The 16,061-nt window shown below is 41.4% G+C and overlaps 1 protein-coding gene across 2 annotated transcripts in view; it reads right to left on the minus strand.

The window, feature by feature from the left end:
- Positions 1–450: 450 nt before the first annotated feature.
- Positions 451–16,061, minus strand: part of MFSD14B (major facilitator superfamily domain containing 14B) — a 39,307-nt gene continuing 23,696 nt past the window's right edge. Inside the window, exons 7-12 of one of the 2 annotated variants that reach the window (XM_081213755.1) lie at positions 15,032–15,145; positions 13,208–13,279; positions 10,874–10,986; positions 8,282–8,379; positions 5,622–5,779; positions 451–1,972 (exon numbers count right to left, since the gene is read on the minus strand). In XM_081213755.1, coding sequence (XP_081069881.1) covers positions 1,769–1,972; positions 5,622–5,779; positions 8,282–8,379; positions 10,874–10,986; positions 13,208–13,279; positions 15,032–15,145 — 759 coding nt within the window. In that variant the 3' untranslated portion in view covers positions 451–1,768. Of the gene's footprint in view, positions 1,973–3,505; positions 3,843–5,621; positions 5,780–8,281; positions 8,380–10,873; positions 10,987–13,207; positions 13,280–15,031; positions 15,146–16,061 lie in introns of those variants that run through there. The other variant, XM_081213756.1, reaches the window with a different exon arrangement.

The raw sequence follows: 16,061 nt of genomic DNA on the forward strand, positions 1-16,061 counted from the left end.
ATCAGCAGATAAGCCGCTAAAAGCCGCTAATAGCGCTAATCCGCTAATCCTTCAATGGGCTTGCTTCGCAAGACGAAAAAACCGCTAGACGAAGAGAATCACAGAACGGATTCTTTTCGTCTTGCGAGGCACCACTGTACTAGTTATGCTGAACAAAAGTGTGAAGGGAAGGGAACAATTGTTACTAGCAAAGCAGTTGTGACTGGCTTATCCTTACAGATGTATCAGTGCCATCATAGGGGTGTAGGGAGAAAAGAAGTTCAGGGTGAAGATGATAAATTACTGTTATTGTTGTTGTTGTTATTATTATTAATTACTTATACCCCACCCATGTGGCTGGGTTTCCCCAGACTGATATGCAGTAACGCATTAGCCAAGAATGTGCTACAAATAATTCAAACTCAGCTTCAGTATTTGAAGAAAATATATGGAATAAAAATAAAACCACGCTTGTAGTAGGTATATAGCATAGGTTGCAAATTTATTGTGCATTAGGAAGCTTTTTAACTTAAAAACCAAACTGCATAGTACAAAAGGTTTGTTATCTTTGCTTAAGGCGGAACAAGTTTCAAAATATATATATATATTTATTTTGTTCAGTCATTACACAATCCTTTATAAAAGCTGTATATCCATCACCATCATTACATTTATAAATACAAGATTTACACAGTACCTTATCTGGAAAAAGTAAAACTTCTTACAAATATCTACATATATTCAATACATATAAAACATTCTTAAGAGTACTTGGTTAGTTTTTGTGTGTGTAATGGTCCATTTCCACTGCCGCAAAATACATAGAAATCTGTGCAATTTAATAAAATGTCTCTAAAAATTATAACATGATACTCTGTGGAAACTAAACCATCTTTAGGGCCTCTTTGGGAGAGGCATTTCATAATTATAACCCAGGAAATTCTTCCGAAGTTTGATATGATGGCTAAATAAGAGTTGGTAACAAATGCACACTAAGTAGCAGTTAAGGCAGGAGTGAAATTAACAGGAGAGGGAGTGCTTCATACGGCAGATAAAAAGTGATAGATGATGCAATAAATACACACAAGTAAATGTAAATTGCCTCAGCATCCAGTTAATTAGCCTCTATGTCAAAACTGGCTACATTGGTGGTGCTACCTAGTTCAGTGAGCATTACTAACCATCAATGAAAGTACATGTGCCCTTTTAAGGTTTCCAAAGGAGCTCCTGACATACGGGTTAAGAGTCCTTGGGAATGAGGGTTGAAGACTTCCAAAAAAACCAAAACCCAAATCTATATTCAACGGCTGAAATTCTCTTAACACTTCTAACACAATATTCAATTTACCAGGCAGCCTATTAATTAGAAATGTAGGAACATAATGGCAAAGGGTTTTTGTTATCTTTATCCGTCAGTAGAAGTAACTTTTCTCTGATTGGTCTGCTCACAGTGAATCTGTGTACTCAGTAAGTTCCACTTTGTTTGAAGGTTTTCCAAGATACTGTGTGTATTCCATATTCTGTCCGGTGCGGGGCTTGATAGCATTTCCAAATCAGATACAGAAAAATAACTGCGTTGAATTCTTATTTTTTTTAGAAAAAAAAGAAAAGTGGTTAAATTCGTCCCGACGGGACATCCATGGACACCAACATAGCAAACCTTAGGTGAGTGAAATGTGCAAAGCTTCTGACAAATCAAAAGCTCACTCCAGTCCTGCTCTGGATTCAGAGCTCAGTGCGTGGGTTTTGCTTGCTTGCAGACTACATGAACATTAGGAAAATCTAGCTCTCACACGCTGCTGTCCTGCAGCAATGGCTCAATGTCCTCGTCGCTGCCTCGGTCGGGGTTGGTGCTCTGTATGCTGCTGATGCTGTTGGTGTGCTTTCTGGTACTGCTGGCTTTACTGTGCTCGGGGATGAATAAGGCAACCAGAAAAGCGAGGAGGACTGCACATGCTCCAAACAGGAATGGCGGGCCAGGAATAATCGAACTCTGCAGAGAGAAAGAAAGGAGCCACAATGAACAGGCTTACAGGGAATAACTCAGGCTGTGCAAAGCTGGGTCCAAGCATTCCTATTTGCCTACAGATATCAGTTTTTAGTCAGATTGCTGAACTGATTTACCAAGGAGAGCAGAGTAACGTAGGGCTCATGGCTGCAGACGATGTGGAGGAAATCCAACCTCAAGGACACAAGGGTTGGGTAAGGAATAAAGCTTGGGTGACACCTGTTTGTCGTATACCTTAGTAAGGCTAGGAGACCATTCCTACTATTGCGGAGTGGCAGGCGAAAATGATGGATTACACGGAGTTAGCCAAACTGACCAGCAGGATTCGGGATCAGGACGATCAGAAATTCCAATATAATTGGAGTAAATTTATTGTATACTTAAAGGAGAACTGTAAAAACTTAAAATACATTAGCAGGATTGAAGTAATTCCTACAATGTAGATAAGATGTAAAAAGTTAAAATACGCGATTGGATTTGATAAGGGCGCTGAAGGGAAGGAGGGAAGTCGCAAGCTCGGCATAGCAAAAAGGTTTATATGTTGAATAACGTATTGTAAGAATGACTGTGTAAAGAAAATAATAAAAAATTATTGAGGGGAAAAAAGAGAGTACTAAATAAATATATTGGAATATATACTGGAATGTATACAGTGGTACCTCGGGTTACATACGCCTCGGGTTACAGACGCTTCAGGTTACACATTCCGCTAACCCAGAAATAGGACCTTGGGTTAAGAACTTTACTTCAGGATGAGAACAGAAATTGCGTGGTGGCAGTGCAGCAGCAGCAGCGGAGGCCCCATTAGCTAAGTGGTGCTTCAGGTTAAGAACAGTTTCAGGTTAAGAACGGACCTCCGGAACGAATGAAGTACTTAACCCGAGGTACCACTGTATTGGAATATATATTGGCAAAAAAAAAAAAAAGTAAAGCTAGGAGACCAGAGATTTTGGCTGGCCTCGGCATCTACTCAAATATTTGTGGCTTCCACTGCCCCGCACCCTCCCTGACTCAGAAGAGGGCTGAGATCTCTGGACTATATGGAATTGGCGGAAATGACTGGCAGAATCCGAGACCAGGGAGAAGAGTCAGTGGAAGAAGATTGGAAGAAATTTAAAGACTATTTACAGTAATATTGTAAAATTAATGAATGTTGGAATGATGTCGGAATGAAGTTAAGTGGCTTTAGTAGCAATGTTACAAAGGAGTATGTAAAAAATGGATTGTTAACAGGTGAGAATCTAAAGGTATAATATATTAAGATAAAGGATTAAGATAAAAACAAAGAGGAAAAGGATTTGCTGAATTAACTAACTGAACTGGAATACAAAAAAGGGAGGTGTGAGGAGGTCAGGGAAACAAGTAAAGGAAAGACAAGACATGGAAAGACTGCTTTGTTTTTAACTGTTTTTACTTTTCTGTATTTTGTATTTTCTTTTTTCTTTTTTTCTTTTCTTTTTATTTTTGTAATCTTTTCTGAAACTTTAATAAATATCATTTTTTTAAAAAAAACAGAAGAGGGCTGAGATCTCTTGTCTGATGTCAGGTACAGTGGAGGCAGCACTTAGAAGTGGGGTTTCAAATACCATCCAAGTTAATCAGAAAACAACCCACGTTTGTGTCTCACCTTGGCTTGAAGGCTGAGAAGAGCCTGCTCAAGGAGGCAGCTGAAACATGCAAGATTGCCTGTCCAGAACCTGCAAGGGAGAAGCTGGTCCACAATTGAGAGTGGCTGTCTGAACCACGGGATTAAACTCAAGCATGCCCGCCTACCCAGCTGCTCAACTTGATCGGACTTACTTTTGAGTAGACATGTCCAGTACTGCAGTGTAAAAGGATTACACCCGTATCAGCCCTGATGAAGAATATGAAACTCAGGCACTTGTAAAATGTTTCGCTCGAGAGCCTTTGTCGCAGGCTTCAGCAGTGCATACAGCACAAAACGCAAATTATCAAAAATACAGGACTATCAACGGAGGTGCTTAATTGGCCATAACCTTGTGGAAATTCTGACAACCCTGTTACAAAGTGCCCCAAGCACACAAGCAAAGAGTAAACTACATAAATATAGATTAACTGTGGTGATGAGGCTGGGTGGGCGGGTACGATGAAATGCCCATTAAACATAGTCGACAAACACAAATGGCAAAATAAACGTTCAGTCTCAGTATTGTATTTCTCAAAAACTTTCAGCCTTAGTTCATAAAGGATATGGGCATTATCTAAAGAATCATTTTTTTCATGGAACTGAATGCAATCTCAGAAGAGGCAGTTTTGGAGTACAGTGGTACCTCAAGTTACAAACGCCTCAGGTTACAAACACTTCAGGTTACAAACTCCGCTAACCTGGAAGAGTTACCTCGAGTTGAGAACTTTGCCCCAGGATGAGAACGGAAATTGTGTGCCGGCGGGGCAGTGGCAGCAGCAAGATGCCTCATTAGCGAAAGCACACCTCTAGTTAAGAACAGTTTCAGGTTAAGAACGGACCTCCGGAACGAATTAAGTTCGTAACTAGAGGTACCACTGTACTGTGAAAGCATTCCATGTACATACTTACTTCGCCAAAACTTTATTAGGCATTACAAATATGGTCCATCATAAAACATCCATATATAAAATTTGAAAATATATACAAAAACAGCCATGTAAAAAATGCAGTAGCGAGGATTTTCATTGGAGTTTCTTCCCGCTAAATCACCACTCTAAGAGATACTATTGACAAAAATTCAGCCACCGTTGCTGTTAATTCCATGTACATAAGGAAGTTCCAATGTCCCTACAGGCATTTTTCTCAAAAAGCAAGGCAACCTTCACAATAATTTCAGGAGTGACTGGACAAAATAGAGCAATGCCAGAGCAATTTTTTTGCAGGGTGGAGAGAGAAGTTCCACCACATGAACAGATGCTGTTCTGCTTATGCAATGGTTTCGCTGTGTACAATTCATGGGGAATAATCATTTAACTGGTTCTGGTAGTTTGTTCTTCAAGGAGGTGTTGTGTATTTTAAGCAGAGGGTCTCATTTACAGTTGTAAAAACCAAGCATTTACAACCAGAATGGACTGTATGCTCAACTGGCACTAATTTAAAGAGATTTCAAAAAATAGGTTTTCAAATAGAAGAGGTTGGTTCAGAACTGTTCTGTTAAGTGGTGGAAGAGGAGAAATTTGTGGTGTGTAACTTGCCACGGCTGTACAACACTGCAAGGAACTCATATCCAACTACTGGCAGACCCATCTAGTGATATTCCAGTTGTAGATTTACTCCGCGTTTCACCCTCTAAGCAGCCATGAAGCCTAGAAATGGCTATCTTGTACATAGCTGGATGCCAGAAGAGTTCATTACGTGAAATGTTAGGTAGACTTTTACTCGGTACCTAAATACAGCAAGGAAAGCATATGTAACATGAGGTTCACCTGTTATGTATGTGTTTCTGTGTGGATGTATCAATGTTACAACGTTATTTTAAAATGTTTAAAATATGTTCTAAGTCGCTTGACAACTTTGTTTAACAAGTGACTAACAAGTCTAATAGTAATATGAACAGCATGGGTTCTTACCAGGAAATTTAACATCACAAATAAGTGGGGTGCCTTGATCAAGCACTATTAAAAGTTACGATTTACAATAATTTACCTCATCGCTTGGATCCTGCATTGCTTTTTTATCAGGATCCGGGACAGGCGCCAACTCGGTGAGCTCCACATGGAACAGAAAGAATATGAAGCCAAAGAGAGCAGGACCAAGACCATTGCAAAGGCCTCTGATTCCAGTTATTATCCCCTGGACAACACCTGTAAAAGAGCAAGAGAACAGGAGAAATAATTTCCATGAGCTTGACTCCCGTTCTAAAATGATGCAAAAACTGGAAAGCTTACTGTTTAATCACTGTACCTTCAGGCTATCCTGCAGGCTGGCCTTATTTCAAACTGATCAGTTTCAATAAAATACCGTATTTTTTGCACCATTAACACTCACTTTTTGCCTCCTAGAAAGTAAGGGGAAATGTCTGTGCGTGTTATGGAGGAAATGCCTACGGGTGGCATGCCTACGGATTTTCCTCCTCTAAAAACTACGTGCGTGTTATGGTCGGGTGCGTGTTATAGAGCGAAAAATACGGTAGTTTAAGGAGGATAAACTGAACTTTCCTTGTTCCAAAATGACTGAATTAGTCTACTTGTTTCAATGAAGGAAGAGGAAAGTTCTGATCCAGGGGTTCTCAAATTTTACTGAAGCCCACCAATCACAAAATGGCAGTGCAAGAGATGAATGAACTGCAAAATGATGGTCGGCGGAAGTGGAGTTTGGCATAATCAGCTGGCTGGCATCACTTTCTATTGCCCACATTTAATCTTTGGAAAACATAAAATTCTTTGCTATAGCATTTTCCTTGTGGCAATGTCCTCCACACCTCGGACTACAGTTTCCCTCAGGCTAAATACAGACACTTGCTCGGTCAGTCTTGTCACCTAGCTGCCTCATTTTAGGCAGAATTTGCTGATGCAGAGGCCTTCCCATCTCTACATATTGCTCAAAAATACTCACACACCCATCTCCTGTCATTCCTTCTCCCAGTCTCCTTTAACATTCAACTTGTACCTTTCCCACCCCCAGTTGCAGGCCAAGACCTCACCATTCCTTGCATCCCTCCTCTCTGGGTCCTTTTACGATCACTTCTTCCACCTATTACTGCTTTTGTTTCTTATCCCTTTCATTTCTATCCCCGGTTTATTTCTGAATAATTATAATAAAGATTTATCTTTTATCTGTATCTTATTTCCTTCAACGCCTCCTCCAGCCATCGCTGCTCAAGACAAACCTTCTTTCCATCCCCCTTTCCTAAACTTCTCTCTGTCTCCCGACCACCTTTACTTAGCATGAAATGAGTCAGAACTGGTCTGATTAAACGGCTGTGTGGCATAGTGAGCAGATGGGGCAGGCAAGTGTGGAGGCACTGGGCAAACTGGGGCACAGAGGCCCACCAAAAAGTGGCCTAAGGCGCTCTGGTGGGTTCTGATCCACAGTTTGAGAAACACTAACCTGTCACATGTTCAAAACACCACTAGAGGGTGTTAACATCAACTTCCTAACTGCTAAAAAATACTTCAAAGGATTCTTAATTGAAAAAAAGAGGAAGAACTTTGGGATTTCTTCGGCTGTAACTTGCACTTACCCACTCAAATTACTTTTAAAAGGTCATATTTTCTCAAGTTAATGCCAACAAATTTAGCCCCATTCTGGGCAAATCAGCTAAAATTGTAGATATCCTACACAGGAAAGGGAACAAAATCTGTATGTCCTGTTCAGATAATCTCTCATACAGAGCCTGCAACTGGGCCAAGAAAGAGGCTGGGATAACCAACTGCAAGATTCTCACATTCCTGCTGGCCCTGTGAGACCAAATTTGCAAAGAGTATATTTTAATTAGTCATCACTAATACTGAACATTTCTGGAAACAAGGCTCAGCTACAGTCAAAGTACTTTTGGAAGAGAAAAATAATCTACCACAATCAACCTTCCATGGAAATTGTACCAAAGTCTGTGTACTATTATACTTGTTATTATTATTACCTGTCCTCAGATCAGGTCCTCAGAGCAGATTATAAAATTATAAACAGTTAAAATGAATTAGTGTTACAGGAATTAAGCCGGTCCTGTAAACATGTGTCTCAGGTGTCAAAGACCAGGGTAAAATTGTGTGTCTTCCGCATAAAAAAAGAATCATCATTTGTGAAGATCAGTAATACCACCACTTACTTTGTCTAGAGTACTGTGAACATCCAAAAGCAAATTGTTTTGTGAAGCACAGGTAAATGTTTGCATGCTGGTGTTGGAAAGAAAATAGCTCTATGGAAGATGCTTCACAGAACATGGTTTCCTAGAACATAGCAGCGTGGGGCTGATACCACCATGGTTGCTGGTTTGATCCCCTTATGGGACCACTACATATTTGTGCATTCTAGGGGGTTGGACTAGATCTGGGGTAGGCAGCCTAAGGCCCGGGGGCCGGGTGTGGCCCAGTCACCTTCTAAATCCGACCCGCGGACGGTCCGGGAATCAGCGTGTTTTTACATGAGTAGAATGTGTGCTTTTCTTTAAAATGCATCTCTGGGTTATTTGTGGGGCATAGGAATTCGTCCATTATTTTTTTCAAAATATAGTCCGGCCCACCACAAGGTCTGAGGGACAGTGGACTGGACCTCTGCTGAAAAATGTTGCTGACCCCTGGACTAAATGACCCACGGGGTCCCTTCCGACTCTACAATTCTATGAAAAACCAAATCACTGTACTCACCTTGTTGGTCTGAGTCTGCATTTCGTGACACAAGAGCGCTGATTGCTGGGAACGTAATACTTGACATGGATGCTACGGCTCCAGCTGCCCACATCATCCTGAGAGCAAGACACAAAGCAAAGCCATTACGTCACTTGTAATGAAGGAGCGATGCAGAAGCAAAAACTAGCTCTCCAGTTATTGGGGTACCTTGTTGGAAGCGTTAGAATTGTAGTCAGACTACATGGTACAGTTGCCATGAGGGTTTGCAACATTCCAGGGGAAGTTTATTATCCCACTAGCTGTGATTTTTAGCAGCACTGAAATGAATCAGGACGATCAGTTAGCATGTTTCCCCACACCAGCAGCGGCTGCTAGCAGAGTCCATAGTACTCAGAAGGTGGTGCTCATTTTGCACAATAACTGTGGCTAAGTACCGTATTTTTCCGTGTATAAGACTACGGGTTTTTTTACCAAAAAATTAGGTTTGAAATTCGGGTTCGTCTTAGACACAGGTAGTGATGGGGGAGGGTTTTCTTAATTTGGAGTCCCGCAAAATAGGGGGCGTCTTATACATGGGGGAGTCTTCTACACAGAAAAAACGGTAAATACCGTATTTTTCGCACCATAGGACGCACCGGACAATACGACGCACTTTGTTTTAGAGGGGGGAGAACAAGAAAAAAAAATATCTCCCCCTCTCTGCCCAGCGCCCCTTCAGTGAAGCGGCAGGAGGCGCTGCACAGAGAGGGGGAGAACTTTCCCCCTCTTGTTTTCCCGCTCTAAAACAAGGTGCCGCTCTAAAACAGGCTACCTTGGAAGCCTGGAGAGCGAGAGGGGTCGATGTGCACTGACCCCTCTCGCTCTCCAGGCTTCAGGTTCCTTTCGACCTGCTCTTTGGGGCTGGCGGGGGGAAGCCCACCACCAGCCCCAAAGAGCAGGTCAGGGAGCAGTGGAAAGGCGCAGCGGAGAGGCTCCTGCCATAGCCGCGCGTCACCTCTCCAGCCGGGAGAGGGTCGCGGGGCTATGGCTTCTTTAGCCCTGCGCGCGCTCTCCCGACTGGGGAGGTGACGCGCGGCTATAGAGGCTCCTGCCATAGCCGCGCGTCACCTCTCCAGCCGGGAGAGGGTCGCGGGGCTATGGCTTCTTTAGCCCCGCGCACGCTCTCCCGGCTGCAGAGGTGACACGGGGCTGTAGAGGCTCCTGCCATAGCCGCGCATCACCTCTCCAGCCGGGAGAGGGTCGCGGGGCTATGGCGTTTTGGCTCCATAGGATGCACACACATTTCCCCTTCATTTTTGAAGGGGAAAAAGTGCGTCCTATAGAGCGAAAAATACGGTAATTGCTACAGCCAGTGAGTATAACATACTCTACAGGAATGCCAATGCCTGTATAAAGAATCTTATCATCTACAAGCAAGAGCCTTCGGGTAAAAATACAGCATAGCAAGGCAAAACTGGACAGTAGTTGTACATTATCTGAAGTTAAAAAGCAGACATGAATCAGACCAGTATGAAACACTTACAAAGAAGTGTGACAACAAAGTGAACTTGCAAGTTAGGTGGAAATCAATATAATGGCTAAAGGAACGGAAATATTTATCCATTAGTCTTAACACAATGCTTTTCAGTGTGTGGCTTGGGAGCCCACTCATTGCCGCCAGACCAAAAGAGGGCCACAAGAGCTTTGTCCTGATTAAATATTTGGGCAATCTGATGATATTGTAACCATGTAGTGCAGTATTGGGTCACCTCTTCGTATGGTCTTAATTTTAACTGGCCCTGCTCCTCCTTTAGGAGCTGCTGGTATGTCGCCAATCTTCCTGTCGTGTTTTTCTTTTTGACCGATATCACTTCCAATGGTGAAACCCACCATGGGGTTTTCAGTTCTAACAACCTTCTATGTCTCACCCAGACCTTATATAATGAATATCTAATTACATGACTCAGAAATTCTTTATGCACCGCCACTTTATTGTAAATGAGATAGGCATGCCAGCCATATCTGTTGTTCCATCCCTCCAAGTCTAGAATGTCATTATTATCTAATGTAATCCAGTCTCTGATCCAACTAAAACTAAAGAGCTCTACTACCATACAAATATAGGGGATGGTATCCAATGAAGTAGTTCTGTTAGTATTCCTCCCTGCATATCCACTAAATCTGTTCTGGGTTTTCCTCCAACCCTCCAGAGCAGATCTGGGGAGGGAGTGGAAGGAATCTAGGGAGAGGACGGGAGAGGAAGGGGACGTTCCACTGCACAACCAGAAGTTATTGAGCTAATGGAATTACTTTATGGGATACTGCCCAACAAAAAGATTTAAGAAGTAGGTCGACAAATGCACACGGTGACTAAGGATTTTAAGATCTGAAAAGGCTGAGGAACACTGGTCTAGAAAGTTCAGATCAGAACTCGGGGGGGAAACCCAATTTTTTTTTATTAATCAAAGTATTTCTACATTGCCATTACTGATCCCACTGCCAGCCCAAACAGGCACCCAAGGTGACTTGCAGCAATTTGAAAGATAAAAGTACACCCAAGAGTAAAAGAATTAGAAAGAGCACTGAAGCAAATAGGCAGAGACATGGCTATTCTGCAATTACTGCACTTACCAAGGTTGGGAACCAAATCCATACCAAGCCAGCTGGAACATCTGAAAGCCAAGGCCAAGGAGCACAGTATTTTTGTTTCCTATAGACCTCATTAGGATACTGAGAAAAACAGTCTACAAAAAAAGATAATAAATAATGTAGGAAAAAGCTTTACAATTGGATAGTTCTCTGTATATTTATAATAAAAAACATTTAATTACCAATACATGCATTTTTTAAAAAAGATACTGTTAGAAGCACAAAGCTTCAAATTAATCACTTACAGCGCAGTGGTATGAATATCTACTCAAAAGAATTAAGGGCTTTAATTCCACCCAGTGAAACCACAACCAAGGCAAAATTTGAACTGGGGATTTCCTACTCAAAAATGCACGTTCTGAACTGTCACCCCGTAGCTCAGGGGTGCCCTGCAGGCCATTTGTGACTTGCCAGGGGCCAGCAAACTTTTTCTGCAGGGGGCCGGTCCACTGTCCCTCAGACCTTGTGGGGGGCATTTTTTTTGGGGGGGGGATGAACGAATTCCTATGCCCCACAAATAACCCAGAGATGCATTTTAAATAAAAGGACACATTCTACTCATGTAAAAACACGCTGATTCCCGGACTGTCCGCAGGCCGGATTTAGAAGGCGATTGGGCCGGATCCGGCCCCTGGGCCTTAGGTTTGCCTACCCATGAGCTAAGGGATCCAATTTGGGCTGTGGATCAATTTCCCCCAAAACATGCCCACCCATTCACTCATCAACTGACATGACTGGTGACATAAGCTGATTAGCAGGAAGACAGGGTTAAATCCAGCACTGGCTGCATATCCTGCTCTCAGTAAAGGATAGATAGTAAGATTCTCTCATTAGCCAATGAGTAGGGGTTAAAACCTGCAGAGTTCTTTGCAACAGACCACAGGGGTTGTCTGAAAGCATCCACAAACAGGAGGTGATGGGGTGGAGGGATGGCTGGAAAAACACTTTGCCTTTAAAATCACTCGCTTGTTGCAACTGTTGGGACTTCAAAGCACATCACCTGACATCATAGTGATATCAAGGGATGGGCAGGTAGTTGGCCCGGAGCTCCTATCAAATTTGGCCCAATGGGAAGATCCGGGACCCACTGGCAGCAAAATGTTCCCTGCCCCTTCCCTAGCGCTTCCTCCAATAGTTAATCGGAAAAATGATTTCATCAGTATTCCTGTGCATCCTTCCTTTCTGGCACTCCCAACCACTGCAATTTCATCCCCCATCCCATTTTTATGACTGCATTCTTTTCAGTTCTGGACTGCTAATCCCTAACTATGCAGGGGATCTAGGGGAGGGCAGGCTCTTAAGGCAGCCTCACATCAAAAAGATGTCAAATTGTGTGTGCAGCTCTCGGCCCTAAATGAGTCTTACTACCCAAGGCAGACAAGGCAGACATTTGGTAAAGCATTTATACTATACAATACAAGCAACTCATATGAAAAGGAGAGGAAGAGGACTTCTGAGTAGCAGAACTCCAGCTTAAAAATGTTCTCCAGGAAACCAGTCAGATACCTTTCCTGCACCAGGCCAAATACCATTTTATTATCCCAGGATTGTTAGCACTTTTAAACTTTTTAATATGGACCCTAAGTGTATCAATGTTGTTCAGACCTGGAGTAAAAAAATGTTCTCCCTGTCTGCATCAAACTTTAAACAAGCACACCATTCTATTGTAGCTAGAAGTTCTTGCATGTTGAAAAGGTGCTGGAAATGTAACAACCTTAACAGAAACCAGGGAGGGACACCTTTATGCATAAAGATCCCTCTTTTCTTTTCTTTTTTTAAAAAGGAATATAGCATTAGGCAGCAAACCATACATCTCATCTAGGTTCATTGTATATTACATATTAAAAAGTTACAGGCTTGGTTGAATGTTCAAGAACTGTACAGGTGAAACTCGAAAAATTAGAATATCGTGGAAAAGTTCATTAATTTCAGTAATTCAACTTAAAAGGTGAAACTAATATATGAGATAGACTCGTGACATGCAAAGCAAGATACGTCAAGCCTTTATTTGTTATAATTGTGATGATTATGGCATACAGCTGATGAAAACCCCAAATTAACAATCTCAGAAAATTAGAAAATGTTTCTTGGACGAAGTTTTGTTCCTCCCAAAGAATGTCAAGACTGTTTTTAATCACCTGTGGTCTGCAAGAAGGCCACAAGAATTCAGTCACAATTTGCGCACCTCTATCTCAGCCTCCCCACAGAACACATTATGTACTTAATGTGCAAATCACTATCACTTATCACCCTGATCGTTAATATTTGCCTTTTATTATGAGCTGTCACCTAAGACATAGGATTGTAAATGCTTACCTGCGCAACGATAGATAGAATTCCTATCACAGCTATGAATGCTGCAATGCTGGCATACTCAAATTTTATCACCTGCAGATAACACAAAAACAATGCGTGTAAAGTTCAAAGAAACAGTAAGTGAAGAACAATTACATTTATAGGCAGCTTACAAAACTAAAGCAACCCAGTACAGTAGATTTTCATACAGTAAGGACTCGAAGGTAAAGTGATTTCAGAGGTGGAAATAAGAGTTGGGGTGGGGAAAGGAAGACGGCAGTCAAGACTAGGTAAAAATATTGTATCAACATCCAGTCAAATATATAAATTGAACTCTCTTATGGGAAATAAAAAGAACCACCAACCTATGTATTATGGTTCCATATTTAAGTCATGCATTTTCCTTCGTACTCACTGAACTACACTTGAAGGGGGGGGGGGGTTGCATTATCAAGAATGCCCAGGTGTATACAAGATCACAGCCTTACAGCAAACATGCAGGAAAACAAACTGCCATGGGCCAATTCTAATTTGGCAAAAGGCAATCTAACTTTTCCATTGGTGTACTTTTTATTTTCTACCCAGTTACATGAGCCAATCCCCTGTATCCTGAACAAGCTACTGGATATGTCTATCAGCAGTTGCTGCTTAGGTCTACTTTTTAAGCCGCAATCAAACATCATGTCTACATATGCAACCTAAGATGCTGTGTGTATCTCCCATCCTCTTGGTGTGCCTTTATCATTTTCTGGTCCTTAATTTTATTATACTAATAAAGTATACCCCCACGGATCTGCTAGTTTGGAGCAAACACATCAACATAAAGTTAAATGCATTGTTGTCACATATGCAATTCTCTGCATTTGGATCATTAATCATGCATATTAAGCTTTTTCTTCTATCAAAAAGAGGAGCAGAGAGGGTTTTTCATTTATTTTTATGCAAACAACTTATATACTGCTTAATTAAAATCTTCTCTTAAGTGATGTTCAAGGAAGATTTGAGTGTTCTGCTCATTTGCTTCGCCTACCAGGTACAGAAAGCCTTGGGCCTTTATTTTTGCCTAACAATAATATTGGAGATTATTCCAAGTTTGTTTTGTTTTACAAATACAGAAACATGCCAATTTAGAGCAGAAACTGGGTGTTTTCAAATAGTTAAGAAAAAACCCAAACGGTTTGGATCCTAACTCTTTGCTCTGTCAACAGGAGAGCCATGCTCATGGAAGGGATCCTTTCATAAGAAAAACAAAATGTTAGGATCCATCCCATATAAATTTCAGAACAAAATCCATATAATATGGTATATGTCAATAATGCCTATGACCACATCCTGAAAACCCCTTGTTATCTCAAGGCCCAGGTTGAAACTTTCTTTTGAGTAGCAATTCCCCATATGGAATCAGAAATTACCTTTGAACTTCTTGACCTACTTTTAAAAAGGGGTGGGTGGGGAGCTACTACGATAATACAATTATTAGTCATGCAATCTGGATTTTTGGCACTGTGCTATTTAAACAGCTTTGCATTTTTACCAATGACTGGCATTTTGAATAAACTCTAGATTACACTGTTTAATTTCATTAACTGCTGTAACTGTATGGCACAACTGATTTATAGTTTTACAGATTTGCTTTCATTGTATTTTTAGCAATTTTACTACTGTGTAAACTTCTTTGCTATTTTCTTCAGAAAAAAGTGTTATATATTTTTAATAAATGCAGCAGCTACGTACTATGTACATGTTTGATACTTTCAAGGCTTCATTTGTTCCCTGCATGTTTTCTTAATTTATCTATCAAGAACAACTTGTACAATATTCAAAAAAATACCTTAAATTACTTACTTGTCTCAAATATAGGAAAAAGCTAGAATATTGGCCAGCCTCAGGCAGGTAAGAAAGAAAGACAGTGATGCAAGTCAGCAAAATTGTAGTATCTTTTCCAACTCTTCTCAAAGACTGTGAAAAAAGTAAAGCAAGTCAAAATGAAACATCTGAAAAGGATTATTACATTTTTCGCAGGTGATATTTTTCGCTAATGAGTGCATTTGTCAGAATATATTCCATCTGTGGTTTGCTTTAAAAAAAACCTTTCTCCTGTTTTTGAGTTTCCGTGATAATTTCCTAATGCTGAATTTAGATGGACCTCTGTTCAAATTCATAAAAGTAATGTTGACTAAACAAATGAATAGCTTGATTGTTCCAAAAGCCGGATTCTATTCTGCTCAGTAACAAAGGCTCCTAAGTCAGTGAAGTTCGGCTATAGCAACCACTGATAATGTTGTTTCCTATTCACTTCTTCATATATATCAGGCATGTCCAATGGGTAGGTCGTGATCTACCGGTAGATCACTGGACAGCTGCGGTAGATCACTGGCTCCTCCCAAAGAAGCTGAACTGTGGCTCCCCTTAAAAAAGCTCAAAATTTTACCTCCTCCCTGAAAAAACTCAACAACTTTGACCTGAACCCCAAAAAAGGGGTAGATCACTGACAGTTTTTAACTCTGTGAGTAGATCGCAGTCTCTTGGGAGTTGGCCACCCCTGCTATATACATAAAAATGCAATGCTGTTGACATGCTGCAGTTCAGGTGGCTGCCAATAGGAAGCCACACCAACTCCAGCATGGTGACAGAGCAGAAAGCAGGGGGGCAAACAAGCAAAATTGTAGGGGGGGCAGGTAGACAGTCTAACTGAGCTGTTTAACAGAGGGGAAAGTGCTTCAGAGAGCAGTTTGCCAACCCATTCTCAGAAGTGCCTCCTCCCCTTGCTGAACACAGCTGCAAGGTTTAACAAAGGGAAGGAGGTGCTTCAGATAATGGTTTGGCAAACCGAACTCTGAAGCGCTTCCCACCCACCCCTTAAAAGCTCATAGGG

The sequence above is a fragment of the Podarcis bocagei genome (assembly GCF_964188305.1).
Source record: "Podarcis bocagei genome assembly, chromosome: 11".
In the NCBI taxonomy this organism is placed as follows: domain Eukaryota; kingdom Metazoa; phylum Chordata; class Lepidosauria; order Squamata; family Lacertidae; genus Podarcis; species Podarcis bocagei.